The sequence below is a fragment of the Limulus polyphemus genome, unplaced genomic scaffold (genome assembly GCF_000517525.1).
Source record: "Limulus polyphemus unplaced genomic scaffold, Limulus_polyphemus-2.1.2 Scaffold3041, whole genome shotgun sequence".
NCBI lineage: Eukaryota > Metazoa > Arthropoda > Merostomata > Xiphosura > Limulidae > Limulus > Limulus polyphemus.
Window position 1 is genome coordinate 67549 of NW_013668651.1, and position 13929 is coordinate 81477.

The 13929-nt window shown below is 33.2% G+C and overlaps 1 protein-coding gene across 9 annotated transcripts in view; it reads right to left on the minus strand.

The window, feature by feature from the left end:
* The window catches only part of LOC106468522 (ventricular zone-expressed PH domain-containing protein homolog 1-like), a 50702-nt gene extending 41125 nt beyond the window's left edge, over nucleotides 1-9577 (minus strand). For 4 of the 9 annotated variants that reach the window (XM_022396857.1, XM_022396862.1, XM_022396858.1 and 1 more), the window contains exons 1-2: nucleotides 9316-9381; nucleotides 1441-1679 (exon numbers count right to left, since the gene is read on the minus strand). In XM_022396857.1, coding sequence (XP_022252565.1) covers nucleotides 1441-1679; nucleotides 9316-9363 — 287 coding nt within the window. In that variant the 5' untranslated portion in view covers nucleotides 9364-9381. Of the gene's footprint in view, nucleotides 1-1440; nucleotides 1680-1803; nucleotides 1928-9034; nucleotides 9049-9315; nucleotides 9382-9552 lie in introns of those variants that run through there. The other 5 variants (XM_013928954.2, XM_022396861.1, XM_022396860.1 and 2 more) reach the window with 5 other exon arrangements.
* Nucleotides 9578-13929: the final 4352 nt, after the last annotated feature.

The window sequence follows — 13929 nt, forward strand, 5'->3', positions numbered from 1 at the left end:
TAATTTGATACATTTTTATACATGTTTGATAGACCTGGGTAGGCGACATATGGCGATAGACCTCACGCTATAGTAGCACCCATTATTTTATCCTAAGGGTAGGTATAACTTTGAGTGATAAAAATTATGACTCTTATATTTATTGATCTATATAAAAACACTTGCCTTACTGTAGATTATTTGTTCACTAATCACAATGACGTCCTCTCTTCGTTGCACAATAGCATGTAACTTTAGAAACTACCACTTTGTAATGGTCAAATTTCACAAAGTCCACAGAGTGCAAACAAATAACATCCAAGTGTTTATGGTGCATATGAGTAAATTAAACTGTTAATATAAGTATACACAGTGCAGCCAAAACAAAACTTGTTCATTTCATTCTTTACTGATATCTATCTTTTGTATAATCAAGATTAGTTGTTCATTGAATCTCAAAACTTTCATTAACATTTTTAAAAAAAATTTTAATTTTTTGCAAGCTATGTTCACTGGGCTGGCATGGACCAATATGCAACACACCTTCAAATTCAACCACGTACCAGCTCAAAGAGTGTTATAATAAGGCTTCTACTTAGGTCCTAAAACACTTAATACTTTGGTATACACTGTACGTATATTTAAATATGAACACTATCAAGCTTTATAAATGTAGAATTAAAAACAAAAACAGCATGCTTTTAAAACATTTGAGAAAGAGAATGTGTGGGTGTGTGCAGGCTAAGTAAGAAACTTTTAGAATACTTGTTTTATCCTGGCAAATTTTTTAAATTTCTGTTTAAAGTAATTCAGTTATAAAAAACCTTTGATTTAAATATCAAGGTAATTTGATGAGGAATGTTATTTCCCATTTTTCTTTACCCACACTGGTTAAAAACAGAATGCAGTAACCAAATTTGAAATAGCTGTGTTGTAGCCATTTACTATTTCTCATGTGTTAGTTAATAACCAGTAATACAAACCTTCATAAACCTATGTCAAGATGTATTCATGATGTTAGAAAAACACTGATTCAAAAACAGAGAAAAAATAAAGGTTTCTTATTTTTATCTTTGAAGATGTATGACGTTCTTAGTCAAATTTTACAGCTTTTTTGTCTGTGAGATAATTTTCCAACATAATTCATACTTTTAAATTAAACAAAATTCACTAAGCCTTATAGAAAGAGCACACTGTATTTTACAGCCCTATACGTTTCCACTTAAAACAGCATTGAACTGAAATATTTGCACTTCTGAAACGTTATTTGACATGCTCTAACAAGCACTCAATATGCTGAAACTGACTTCGAAAAAAAAACAGGATGTTCCAAATATAAGCATTTTGAAAAACAGAAAAGACAGTAAAATTGCATATCACAAGTTAACAAGGTATGTTTATTTGTTTTATCTAAAACACAATAAATACTGAACTTTGATGATGAGATTATTTTCTTCATACCTAATTGCAGAAGTAACCCTGTTAATACAAATCTCCACAACACTCTGATTGTTACCATTAAGGATAAACTCTGAGTCACTTGACAGTTCCTGGATTTTAAAGAGGACCTCTGACAAATCATCCACGATGCTTTGATCGTCCAAGGAAAATAGATCACCAGCACGAGAAAGATCTCGATTGTTTAAAACTTGAGCGAACAGTTCGTGCATTATGGTAACGTCATCATACCGTACTACTAACTGAAAAGAAAAAAGAGTAGAGTATCAGAGTATATGCAACAATTAAAGTCAAAAGATCATTCATCAAGGTATCATAAAGCCCCCACTCAAAAAAAAATTATAATAAATTATGTATACTACATACCACAGATACGGTGGGAATATAACTTTCTCCACTTTTGTTTTTTTCGTATATTTCACAAACTTTGGGCCCACTAACAGGTGAACTCTCTTGTCAAATCCTCTCTAATGAAAAATGGTGAAAGGAGCTAACAAAACATGGAAAAAAGTTCACCAAATTTCATGCATCCTTTTAAACATTTTATCTTGCTAAGAGTCTAATAAATTAGTTATCTTTCTTATGCATAATAATATTCAAAAAGAACTTTAGAATTTTGTAACCTACATGTACTTTTAACAGCAAATAATTGTTAATTTAGCAAACTACTGTAAAAAGATTATTAAACCATATGTAAAAAAAATTCTACAAGAGTCTGTTTAACTCTAAAACTTACATATATGAACAAAGACTTCAATATAATAAAATGCTCACGAATACTTAGAGTACACGTATACAGTATCTAAAGTAAACATTACACTGAACCAAGAAAAATGTCACCCAATCCGTTGATATCTTTATCTAAAAACTTATCACTGCACCTTACATGCACTATTAAGTTTTTACGTACTCTTAATGAATAATGCTTGATTATTAGATATGCTTAGCTGTTAACAGTAATGCTTCAATGTGATTATTTTCATTTAAGTCTCAATTCCATTCTGTTATCAAAGAACCAGAATTTCCAATGCACTGAGTAAACATTAAAGAAAAGATAAAAACTTGTTTAAGTTGAGTACTGATTGTAAACTGGACTATTTGTGAAGTCTCAAAGTTGCTAAAGTTGTGCTTTTCTAATAACAATTCTCACGTGCTGATAATCATAAAATGGTTCCACATAACATAATGTAGATATCACAGATAATGTAAGCAAATTCAGAAACATCTGGCCAGATTCGCTGTTCACTCTTGAATTTTTCTTTTAGTATGTAAACAGTCAATAATCTAGAAAAAATATGCAGGTATACCCTACTGATACTCCGAATACTCTAAACAAAGGCATTAAAAGTTTGAGCAACTTTGTAAGAAGTCTAGCAGAATATGGGTGTCCATATGCAAGGAGTATTTCATTCAAATTATTTTTGAATTTAAGAAATTTGATAATGTTCATACAGATTGCATTACAAACCAGTCATTTTCCATCCATTTACCATGTACAAAGTTTAAAATGATGACATCTTGGAGAGATGTGGAGTGACCAAAGGTTGTTTTTCTTTAAAAAAGGATATATTTGCAAAACATCTATTATCATGGGTAAAAGATATGCATCAAACTCTCCAAGTCAAAGGTCAATAACAACACGTAGAACATTAGTATTACTAAAATATGCTAAGAGAGTATATCGCAACTGCCATTCAACTTTGTTCTCGAAGGATCAGCATATTAATCACTAGCCATAAGGGTTCACAGTAATCACAAAGGTATATCAAACTCAATCACATTATTCCAAATCAGTCCAGTAAACTCATTCAAATCACAAAAGTCACATTATTAACAAGATCGTGGAAACGTTAAAACATTACACTGTTAATCTTTGATCAAGTTGATTTGTCAAAGCACATTTATGCCAGTTTTGTCTTCATACAGGACATAGCTTTCATGATTATTTATCTATATCATATATATATTCATTGGTCATATGTTCTCTCCTACCATAGTATGCACAATGACAACCAAATGGCAGACAGTTGAAAGCTGTAAAAGTGAATACAAACATACACATACATACATACACACACAAATATAGATATACTTTATTCTATACTAGTTATGGAAGGGTAAAATATTATGGTATTAATATAATTACACCAAAAGTCCACATTAAGCACATGCAATAGTCAGTACTTTGAGATATTTAATGGCACTCTATGTTGATACTAATATTGCACTGGTATACTTGCTTGATTTGAATTAGTGAGCTTTCATACTCCTGTTGCATAAGGTGAAAGTGAGACAATAAATCTTGAGGAGTCACCAACAAAAAATTGATTTAACACTACTATACCTATTGAAATTCATTTTTAACGATTTTCAAAAAGGAAAATTCACCAGAATATATTTTATTTGGAAAAACTCGAGGCCTATTAAGTAGACTTTTACCTGGAAGATAAGAGTTCTTCTTAATGACGCTACATTGTTAAAAAAAACATTAAATTTATGACTGTGCTTGCAGTTAGTGTTTGTATTTTCTGTTAGATTATTTTCAGTTTGTATTTCTATTATTATACTTTTATTATGGATTGTTTTGCATTGTTAGCTTAATATACAAATTTAGGACTAGTCTAAATCTCCTAAGCTGGCTGAACATCATGAAATATTATTAGGTTTATGGTACCCAACTGATGAAACTGGCTTTTAATCATTATAAGTAAGAATGCAAATATATATATATAATTAGCTATTCTCACTACAGGTTTTAGTTTTGTTTCAAGTACTCTCAGATTGCAAGTTAATATTAATAACATTTGAGGAACAAGTGGCCCCTTAGCTCATCATGGCTCTTCACATTGATTTTCTCAAACATCTGCCTCTATCCAGTCCTGACTACTACTACTACCCAGCTAAATCTTAAAGTTAACATTCTCTCACACAATAGGTACTTGCCTCCTCTAATAAAAATGATGAGGTAGCACTTTCTTACACTGAAAATGTATTTCCAGTAGGTATTTACCTTCACTCACATAAAGCTATTCGATATTGACACAGCTAGCTCCCTCTGATTCTCCCACTCAGTCCGCACTTTCAAGAATTGGCAGGATCTAAAATGAGTAGCACTGGCAATGGGGAGGAAGGGTTGGAAGTGTGTGAGAATAGGCAAGTACCTATTGGAAATACATTGTTAGTGTAAGAAAATGTTAACTTCTACCAATACAGTCTTACCTCCCCTCACACAAAGCTAGAATCCCATATTGAAAAGGTGGAGTGGCCAGTATAGGCACCTAACAGTGAAACCAAGCAGAAAGTGACCACCTAGAAATAACTGGCATGCTCTTTGCCCCATAAGTAAGAAAAGAACCTGACACGGGCAGAAACAAAAAAGATCTGTACATGCTTAATTCCTCCTGAGAAGTGCAATCCATAGTAAAAAAACCTGAAGCAAACTTGATACCCACATGAGAAGAAACGGCAAGTTAAGGGACAGTTTCTTGAAATATAACAATGGAGAAAAATCTAGCCATGGCTCAGTATCTACCCAAACTCAACCAGCCAGATGAGGTTCCACAATGTGTCCTCATCATTGGAGGTTGAGGATCGCCCAGATAAAAAACAATTTAGAGTAGCATAAATGTTGTGGCTAGGGCACATGGACCATGTAATATATATACACCAACCCCAACTGTAAGTAAATAGTCAAGCAATCGGAATTACGAAGAGGAAGTTATCATTTGGCCGAAACCAGACAAAGTTCCAAAATCACTGTAGGAGCAAGAAGTACAACAAACTGAACCCAGCATTACTGGGTCGGGTCATTGCATCAATTCAACCATAAAAACAGGGCAATAACTGTAACCTGGCAACATTAAAAGCATAAATATCTGATCAATGAAATCCACAAGCTGGGATAAAAAGTAAATATAATAAACCAGATATCTGATTAACCAGCTATAAATAAAGATGTAGAGTGTGACAGACCAAAATAAGAAGGTGCCAGAAAAAAGTGAATCCAATTTTCTTCTTCTTTATTGTATTCATCCTCAGAAACACTGTCATATTTAGAATGAGAAGAAATCACCAGCCGAATAGGATTTTAACTCCCTGTGAATTAAAGCCTGTACCTCCTCAGCAGATGAAGTTGAACCCAATGCCTGGGTAGTTGTACCAGAAGCGTTGTCTACCATAATGGGAACTTCCATTGTTGATACATTGAATCACAAAGTCATTCTAAGTTACAGTATAATTCAGTAACAATAAACAGCACAAAAAAAAAAATTGAAACAACGGAATGTAAACACAATAAAAAAAACAAAAAACTATTGAAATGTCAATGAAGTACAATCGTAAATGGTAGTCACATGCAAAATACGAGTCTGAAGGATGCAGTGCCTAATGAGAAAGTAAGGACTGAGTAGGAGGATCAGAAGGAGCTAGCTGCATCAATATAGGTGCCGCAATACTATTGGTGGAGGGTGATCACATGCTATATACATGTTCAAAAGGGGAGCAAAACTTGTGGAGTATATAGGGGCTAAAAACATCAAGATAGCTTTGTGTGAAAGGAGGTAAGACCGTATCAGAATCTATGTCCCCGAGTCCCACCAATTTTACCATTAAACAAGAAAAAAGATGATGAATCAATCCTATTTCTTCCCTTTTTACTTTTAAACTCGTCAATCACATCCCCTTCTTTCTCAAGATAAAATAATTTTCAGGACCTTAACCTGTCTCGATATTACAACCCCTCAATCCCAGGAATCATCCTAGTAGCCCTCTTCAAACCGTTTCCAACAACTCAATGTTCTTCTTCAAGCAAGAAGCCCAAGACTGAACATAATATTTTAAGGGAGGTCAAACCAGAGATCTGTACAAAGAAATAACCTTCTTTGATTTATATTCAATATTACTGAAAATGTAACTCCAAATCCTATTTGCTGTTCCACTAGAAACTTATTCCTGGATTCTTGTCAATGTCCGAGCTTAGTTGCTTTACTGCACTTGATATGTAGGTCGATTTTTTGCATCCAGGTTCAAGAATATTAACCCAATTCCCTTTTGGTCAGAGAGCAGCAGTACTTTACAGTACAGCATCCCTATTTCCAGGCAAGTTAATCTCTTACAAAGACTAAATGGATTATTTTCTTGAATGTGATAACTGCAAAAAAAGAAGTTGTAGGTTTTAAAATATTTAGTGTAGTTTGAAAGAATGATTTTTTGTTTTTTTGTGAATAACTCAGATTTATATCAACACAAGTACATGTGAACTGAGCTTGCTAACAACAATGCACTACAGAAAAGAAAATCTTCTAGGCAGTGTGTTGTTGTCAGTGAAAAAGCAAACAGAGGTTATGCAGTCACGTGACTGAAAGCAGAACTACTTTTACCATCTGCCATTTTGGACATAAACATGATAACCTTCCCAACTGTAACATTACATTGTGTACAGGAAAACTTTGTGTTTGGCACTTTGATTGGCATTTTATGGTGCAAAGAAACTAGACTATCTGTGCTTAGAGCTTTGACATGTGATTTAGATTAACCGTCTAAGCATCGGTACAAGCAACTTGGAATGGCTACGACAGACCCATACTCTATTCCCCTGGCTATGACCACAAGTTTAGCTACAGCTTCTTTAGTCATGTTGACAAACAAACACACAGTTATGGTCATTTCCAACAAGGAATACCCAGATATTTTCAGTTATCTAATTTTTAATTTTTATGCCTCATACTGAAGGTATACAAAGTTTTGATGCCTTGTGACAGGATGGGTGCACAGTGTCAGACTGTGGAAAGTGTAGGACTGTTAAACTGGACCTAGATGAGTTCTAATTAATCACCTTTATTTGCTTAGCAGCATATGTGCTGATGAGTGATATCATTCTAAATTTAAAGAGAATTGACTTGTTTGCGAGGTTGTTTTCTAGATTTAATTGTTTAATGACACAATGCATAGATTATAATGTTACGTTACATCTATATTTGCATTTTATTGGCCCTATACTGGTAAATCTTTTAATTCATAATTCTATCCAAATACTCACATTGTTCATGAAACCAGCTATAGGCTCTTAAATATACTTACAGTTTCTGAGATAATATAATTTGTTAGAATGTATGTGGATATGTGTGTAATTAATGATGGTTTAATGCATTAAAATGACTCCACAGTGACAATTTACAGCAAAAGTTATATTTTCATACTTGTGAAGTACTGATCCTGTTTGACAATAAAATGGTAAACACATTAGAAATAATAAGGTTGTTAAATTACCATTAGTTCACACTTTAAAAACAATAGTATGTATTAATGCTATAAGTTCAGTTCTCTTTCATAATTGTGGGCTAGGATGGAGTATTATATTATGTGAACTTGTTTGGGTCTATACTAAAAGATGTTTCCCATTCAAGTCTATAGCTTAAAGCATTTGTGGTACTTTTAATATGATACGAATATGTTTGTACGTATGTCATTCACAACAACTGTGCGACAGCCCTTTGAGCAATTGGATTGCAGTTCAACTAGAGGCCCAGGTCTTGACTGCACATTGCACATGTATAGCAAGACTAGGAAAGTGTTACTCCCATGTAGCAGCCACATGTTACATGGATACAGCAACAAAGATGACCAAAGATCAGACCTGTACTTTGTACAACCAACAGCAACACAACCAATTGCCATTATTACACAATTCAGTTCAAAGTCATTTAACTGCTAGGTTCACTGTTATTTCACTAATTTGTTCTTACATCCAACATGGTGGAATAAACAAAGTCGGCCCAGTGCATGACGTCACATGCATAACCTATGTAGCACATATCTCATCTTTTGTTTCTATTAGTATTATACTGAAGCATCATAATGAGGAATGTATATAGGATTATTTTTCTGTTTGTTAAAGGAAGTGGGAAATCAGGATATCCTTGGTAAGCCATAAGACTCCTTGATGTCCCGTAACTTATGTAACATATAGAGAACAAGGGGCCATTTAATCTTTCAAAGCTGTCCTTACACACTCATCCTTTAGAAAAGAAAAAATTTAAACCCACTATTTATTATTTAGAAAATCACAAAGAAAAAAATAGTCTTAAATGGACCCTAGCCTGTCTTTTCCAAATCTTAAGCTTGTGTTTGCTCTTCCTGTTATCTTAAAAATATAGCACATTTTATTTTATTTTAAAATACGAGTGTTATTAAAAATTGAATCCACAGCATAACTCATTAGTAGGATAATTATCATTAACTTCAACAAAACGTCTTAATTTAAACAACTCACATTATACTAATTTAGTAATAATTACTGTTAGTATAGACAAGCCTAGTACTACTACTGGTTACATGGTCATTATATTACAATTACTGATGAAATTTGCAGAATGTCTAACTTTTATAATGTAAGTCATAAATACAAGTTTTTCTAGACATGAATAATAATCCTGATCGAGTGACATAAGCCATAACTTCGTTTACTTTAATGCCTTACAAAATTTACTCCAATAATCGACAATCCAACTTCCAAGTCAAACTCTAAAAACGTAACAATTACTAATTTTAAAACTTAAAATCCACAGACAAATAGGTTATAACTATAGTGTAAGCCTACATCATCAATTTCAAACGCTGCAGTGCGCCTTGTCTATCCAAACTTTATCCACATCACTTAATAGTAATAGTACTACTGCTCTATCAACTTGAAACAAGAAAAATAATTTCTACTTACGAGTTACGACTTTAAGTTTAAACGGGTATAATTAATACCTAAGGCTAAGGTAATGAGTGCTAAATATACCACTTATCAATGATAAGACAAGTTTTACAAGTAGAATAATCATAACATTTCAGTATGTCATGTTTTAGATAATGTAACCTATTGACAATAACTACCATTATTCGCATGAATAAGATGACTGAACTACGTTTTCTTTTTAACATCCATTACCCCATAGCGACACTCATCACTTGCTGAAATTCGCTTGCATGATTATTAAAACCAGTCACGTTATATTTTTCTTTTTCAAAAATTACATATGCAGAAACGCAAATAAACCAATTTTAGAATATATTATAATTAAAAAAAGCAAACAAACAAACATATTTAATAATTTAGGTGTTTTTACCTACCAATAAACTGAAATTATGTGGTTGTTGGTATTATTAGCTCTGGCCCAACCTCCCGATCCCCACATGAATTACAGATAAAAATTAAAGAAAAATAAATAAACAACGACAAAAGTTTATTGGGAAATGATTGTAATAAAACTAAAAGTATTACATATAGCAGATATACCAGTGTTCTGTTGCATCTGTATATTTCCTGCAAATTCAAGTTTTATACTACGTCATTTAAAAATAATAATTATATAAATAACAAAACAATATTGTAACATTGTGTTTAAGTTAATAACATCTCACGTCATGTAAAACCGTCGATGATTCAAAGTTGTTAAAATGTTTACTTCAGTAAGTGATAAAATTTGTATATTAGTTGTTTGAAAGTTTTCTTTGGATTTCTGTGGTTATATTTAATAACTTGTTTTTGTTTGACCCTAGTTGTAGGGGCGTTTTGTCTACTCCTCTTGAAACTTTTCTGAACAGTTGCCGATATTATCTATTGTGAAAATGAGGAGAAATCTTTAACATACATATACAATTGTCGATACTAATATTCTTATTACCTATATTTTTAATACTGTAATTTGTTCCTTGCTAGAGGGAGTTACCGGTCATAATGATAAGGAAAGGATCTGGAATGTTTTATAGGAATTCAGGAAAATCTGAAGGTTTTAGAAAGTTTGACGCAGGGGCGAATCCAGAAGGGGAGCATCCCCCTTAGACAGCCAGAAAAAAAAAAAAACAAGTTGGAATTTCGGCGCAAAAGCTAGTAATGTTTTGATACTTCATTTAGTCAATTTAAAGTGATGTTTTACTCCTTTTAACTATTTTGCTATCTATCTCCATTCTATATCCAATTGCTATTTCGCTATTAAAATCCGCCACAAAAAACTACAAACTATGTGTCTGAGTTCAACATAGCAAGCTCAAAAACAGATTTTTTGTTTTAAATATAATTACCCCAAATCATTAATGTCGATTTTTATTTTATAAGAAATCCATGGTTTCGAAGATTTTTTAAGAAAACAGATAGGCATGTTACATCAGTTGTTGTTCCACTATTATAACGTTACAAATATAATTATAAAATAATTTTTTTATTAGTTTGTTAGAAAAAAGTTGTCATTCATAATAATGTGTGTTTGTTGAGCACAAAGTTATGTAATGGGCTATCTGTGCTGTCCCGCCACGGGTATCGAAACTAGGTTTTTAGTGTTATAAGCCTTTAAACTTACCGCTAAGCATGTTACAACTGGTCAGCCTGTTAAACAACGTTTTACACTTTTCGCCAGTTGAAAACTTGTTTTGAACACAGTTGGATCAAGACAGACTCACAGGTTTAGTCCTTCTGCATATTCACTCTGAGATTAGAATTATCACTGACAACAACATACCACTTGTTTGTGGCAAGTGGCAACAGAAAAGTTGAATTTGTCTTGTGATGTTTTTCGTTTCTTTTACATTAACAAAAGTGTATTCTGACCTCAGTTATTGATATCAATCACATTATTTTGCGAATGATTGATTTTAAATGTGTTCTTGGGTGCTTTGTTGTTGTTTTTGGACAGATTCAGTTCTGTTTTTAATCAGAAATTGCCCACCCTTATATTCGAGAACTTGATCTGACCCTGATATGACGTCGAGTTTTTTTATAGTATATTCTAAGTTATATTGTAAATACATCTGAGCAAACCAATAGGCTAAGTTAGTCTGTATTGAATCAGTAAAGCACCGTGAAGATAGAATTGTTTTCTAGATCGCAGAGTGTATCAATAAGTGTGTTTATATTTTTGGATTTGTGTTAGTTATCAAACATATTGAGTTACTTTGTATAAGTACTGTTACGTCTCCGTTTGTTAATTGATTTTTCCGTAACTTCGTTCCGACGAAACTTTAACGACACAAGTCTTTACTTAATAAAACTGGTTTATTCTTTCCGAATATAACTTTACGATACACTTAATTTCAATATTCGCGCTAAAACAAACACTATAACGAACGAACGTTAACTTCAACAATGACTGCAGTTCAATTACTCACTATCTACACACACATTCCCGCGTCACGTTGTCACTCTCTTATATATTCCAGACTACCCTATCTAGTAAATGCTAGGGCATTCGTGAAGGAACAAGATAGTTCTAGAAACTAGAGGGCGTGAGAATAGTCACATGATCTCGATGACGCACAGTACGTTGATTTTTAAATGTAACGCAGATAGCGTGGCTGTTGTAATATGGAGTTGTACCACATGTTTTACACTCCTTTTAGCTTAAAGTTAAATATGTTCAACGAAATTTTCTTTTTTCTATAATTCTCAAGATTGGAACATAGCATTGCTTAAGCAGGTTTCTAACTTTAATTTCCCCTGGGGTTAATTGGGACAAGTGAAGATTAAGTGCCTTCTTGTCTGATACTCTTGCAGAAATAACAATGATTTCTAAGTAACACCGAGTTATTTTTGTCACTGAATCAGGATATAGTTGCAGACGGACTTGCCCATTATTTTTACAGCCCGTTGACCAACTGATCTAAAAGCACCAAATACTGTTTTCTTGTCAGAAAGTCGAGGGTTTATTGTCGTATTTAAGACAGTGTTTGGGGCATAGGAAAGCAATCTTTACGCAGATTTTCACTAAAATTTACCTATATTTTATCAGCTTTTCAGGAAATTTCCACCAATGTAAAATTTAAAGGGATTTAATTAGAACAACCACTTCACCAGTTTTGGTTCTTGAAGAGACGTCGGAGAGGGTAGAACTTCCGACAAAGCCTTTCTCCGAGATATGCCAGCCATTCACGCTGCAACACATCACGAATTTAAAACACCAATGCCATAATCAGGCAGCAGATGGACGGAGACCTGGGCGCTTTATTATGGCAGGGAAGACTATTAGTACAGTTTTAGAAAGAGGTGCATCTACTTTTAGAAGATCTGGAGCAAACCCAGAAAGATTTTACAAGAGCTAAGAAGATTTTACCTTTATTCTTATAGCACACCCACAGCCCCAAAGAGCGGAGCGCGTTTTTGTAGCAATGGGACACAGACTTTTGATTCGTTGTCTGGACAAGCTAACGAAGAAACCACGTCCGGTCCCAGTCTGGTTGGGTTCCTAAGTTACAATTTTCATTTGCGTATGCAGTGCGCAGTGACTTTTAAATACTCTAGAAGGAACTTTGACTAAAATGTAACAAAAAACTATCTTTATTTTTCACAGTAGAATTATTTTCGTGAAATTTTGTTTCTTTTAAACACAAAGCTACACAATGGGCTACCTATGTTCTGCCCACCGCGGGTATCGGAACTCTATTAGTCACGTTACTGGATAAACGTTGACCTAGTGGTCATGCAAGTTCTTGAGTCATGAGGTTCCAGTCACTACAGTAAACTAAGTTAAAACATTTTTAAAGTATCACAACAACGTGTGACATTTATGGATTCTGGAGTGTGATAGTTTGATAAATGACCAATCACCTGACCGAATAATCGACGAGTCGATTCAACTCTATAACCGGAAGAGCGATTGAATTATTGCAGAACGGATAATTTTTTGTTTCATGCTTCTTAACAGTGTAAACCTTTTTTAAAATCCAAATATTCAAAACCTCATCAAATCATAATATTATACGTCAAAGTTTTTCATTTTTCAAAACAACAACAACAAAAAATCAAGAGAAGGCGTCCTATTTCTAAAAAACAACAACATTTATACGTGATGTACTGTTCTTATGTCTTTGAAAAGTACAATCACTACAGCTTAGTAAGTTGTGTAGCAAAGAATATTAATACACCATATTTCATAAGTTATTATTGTGCCTTTTCTTGATAATGAATTTCATTAACAAAATGTATTTTATTATGCTGCAAGGAAGAACTTTTCAATAAACATTTATTGCCTTTAAATATTCATTCTGCTATGATAATTTTGGTTGTTTTTTTTATTAATCATACAGCTATACAATGGACTATCTGTCCTCTATCTACTGCGAGTATCGAAACCCGAATTTTAGTATTGTAAGTTGTGTGACTTACCGCTGAGCCACCAGGCTGGGCTGGTATGATATAGTTTGGTACCAGAGTAGATGTTTTTAAGGGTTTTATTCTTGTAAAGTTAAACTTTTTGTCGCTGTTTATTTCATATATGCATATATATAATCATTTAAATGCATTGTTCGGCACATATGTACTATTTTAGTTGAAGTAGTCTTAAAATATATGTTTTTTAATTGATATACAATAACATTTATTGCAAGTGTTTAGAGGGCAGCACTAGGCAAACGTATCTGAGAAGGCGTCTGCAAGAAACAAGCAAGTTGAATTAAATAAGCTACAGGTGTTTGAGTTATTGCCCTTGTTAGGTCATAAGCATTTTTTTTTCGAAAGTG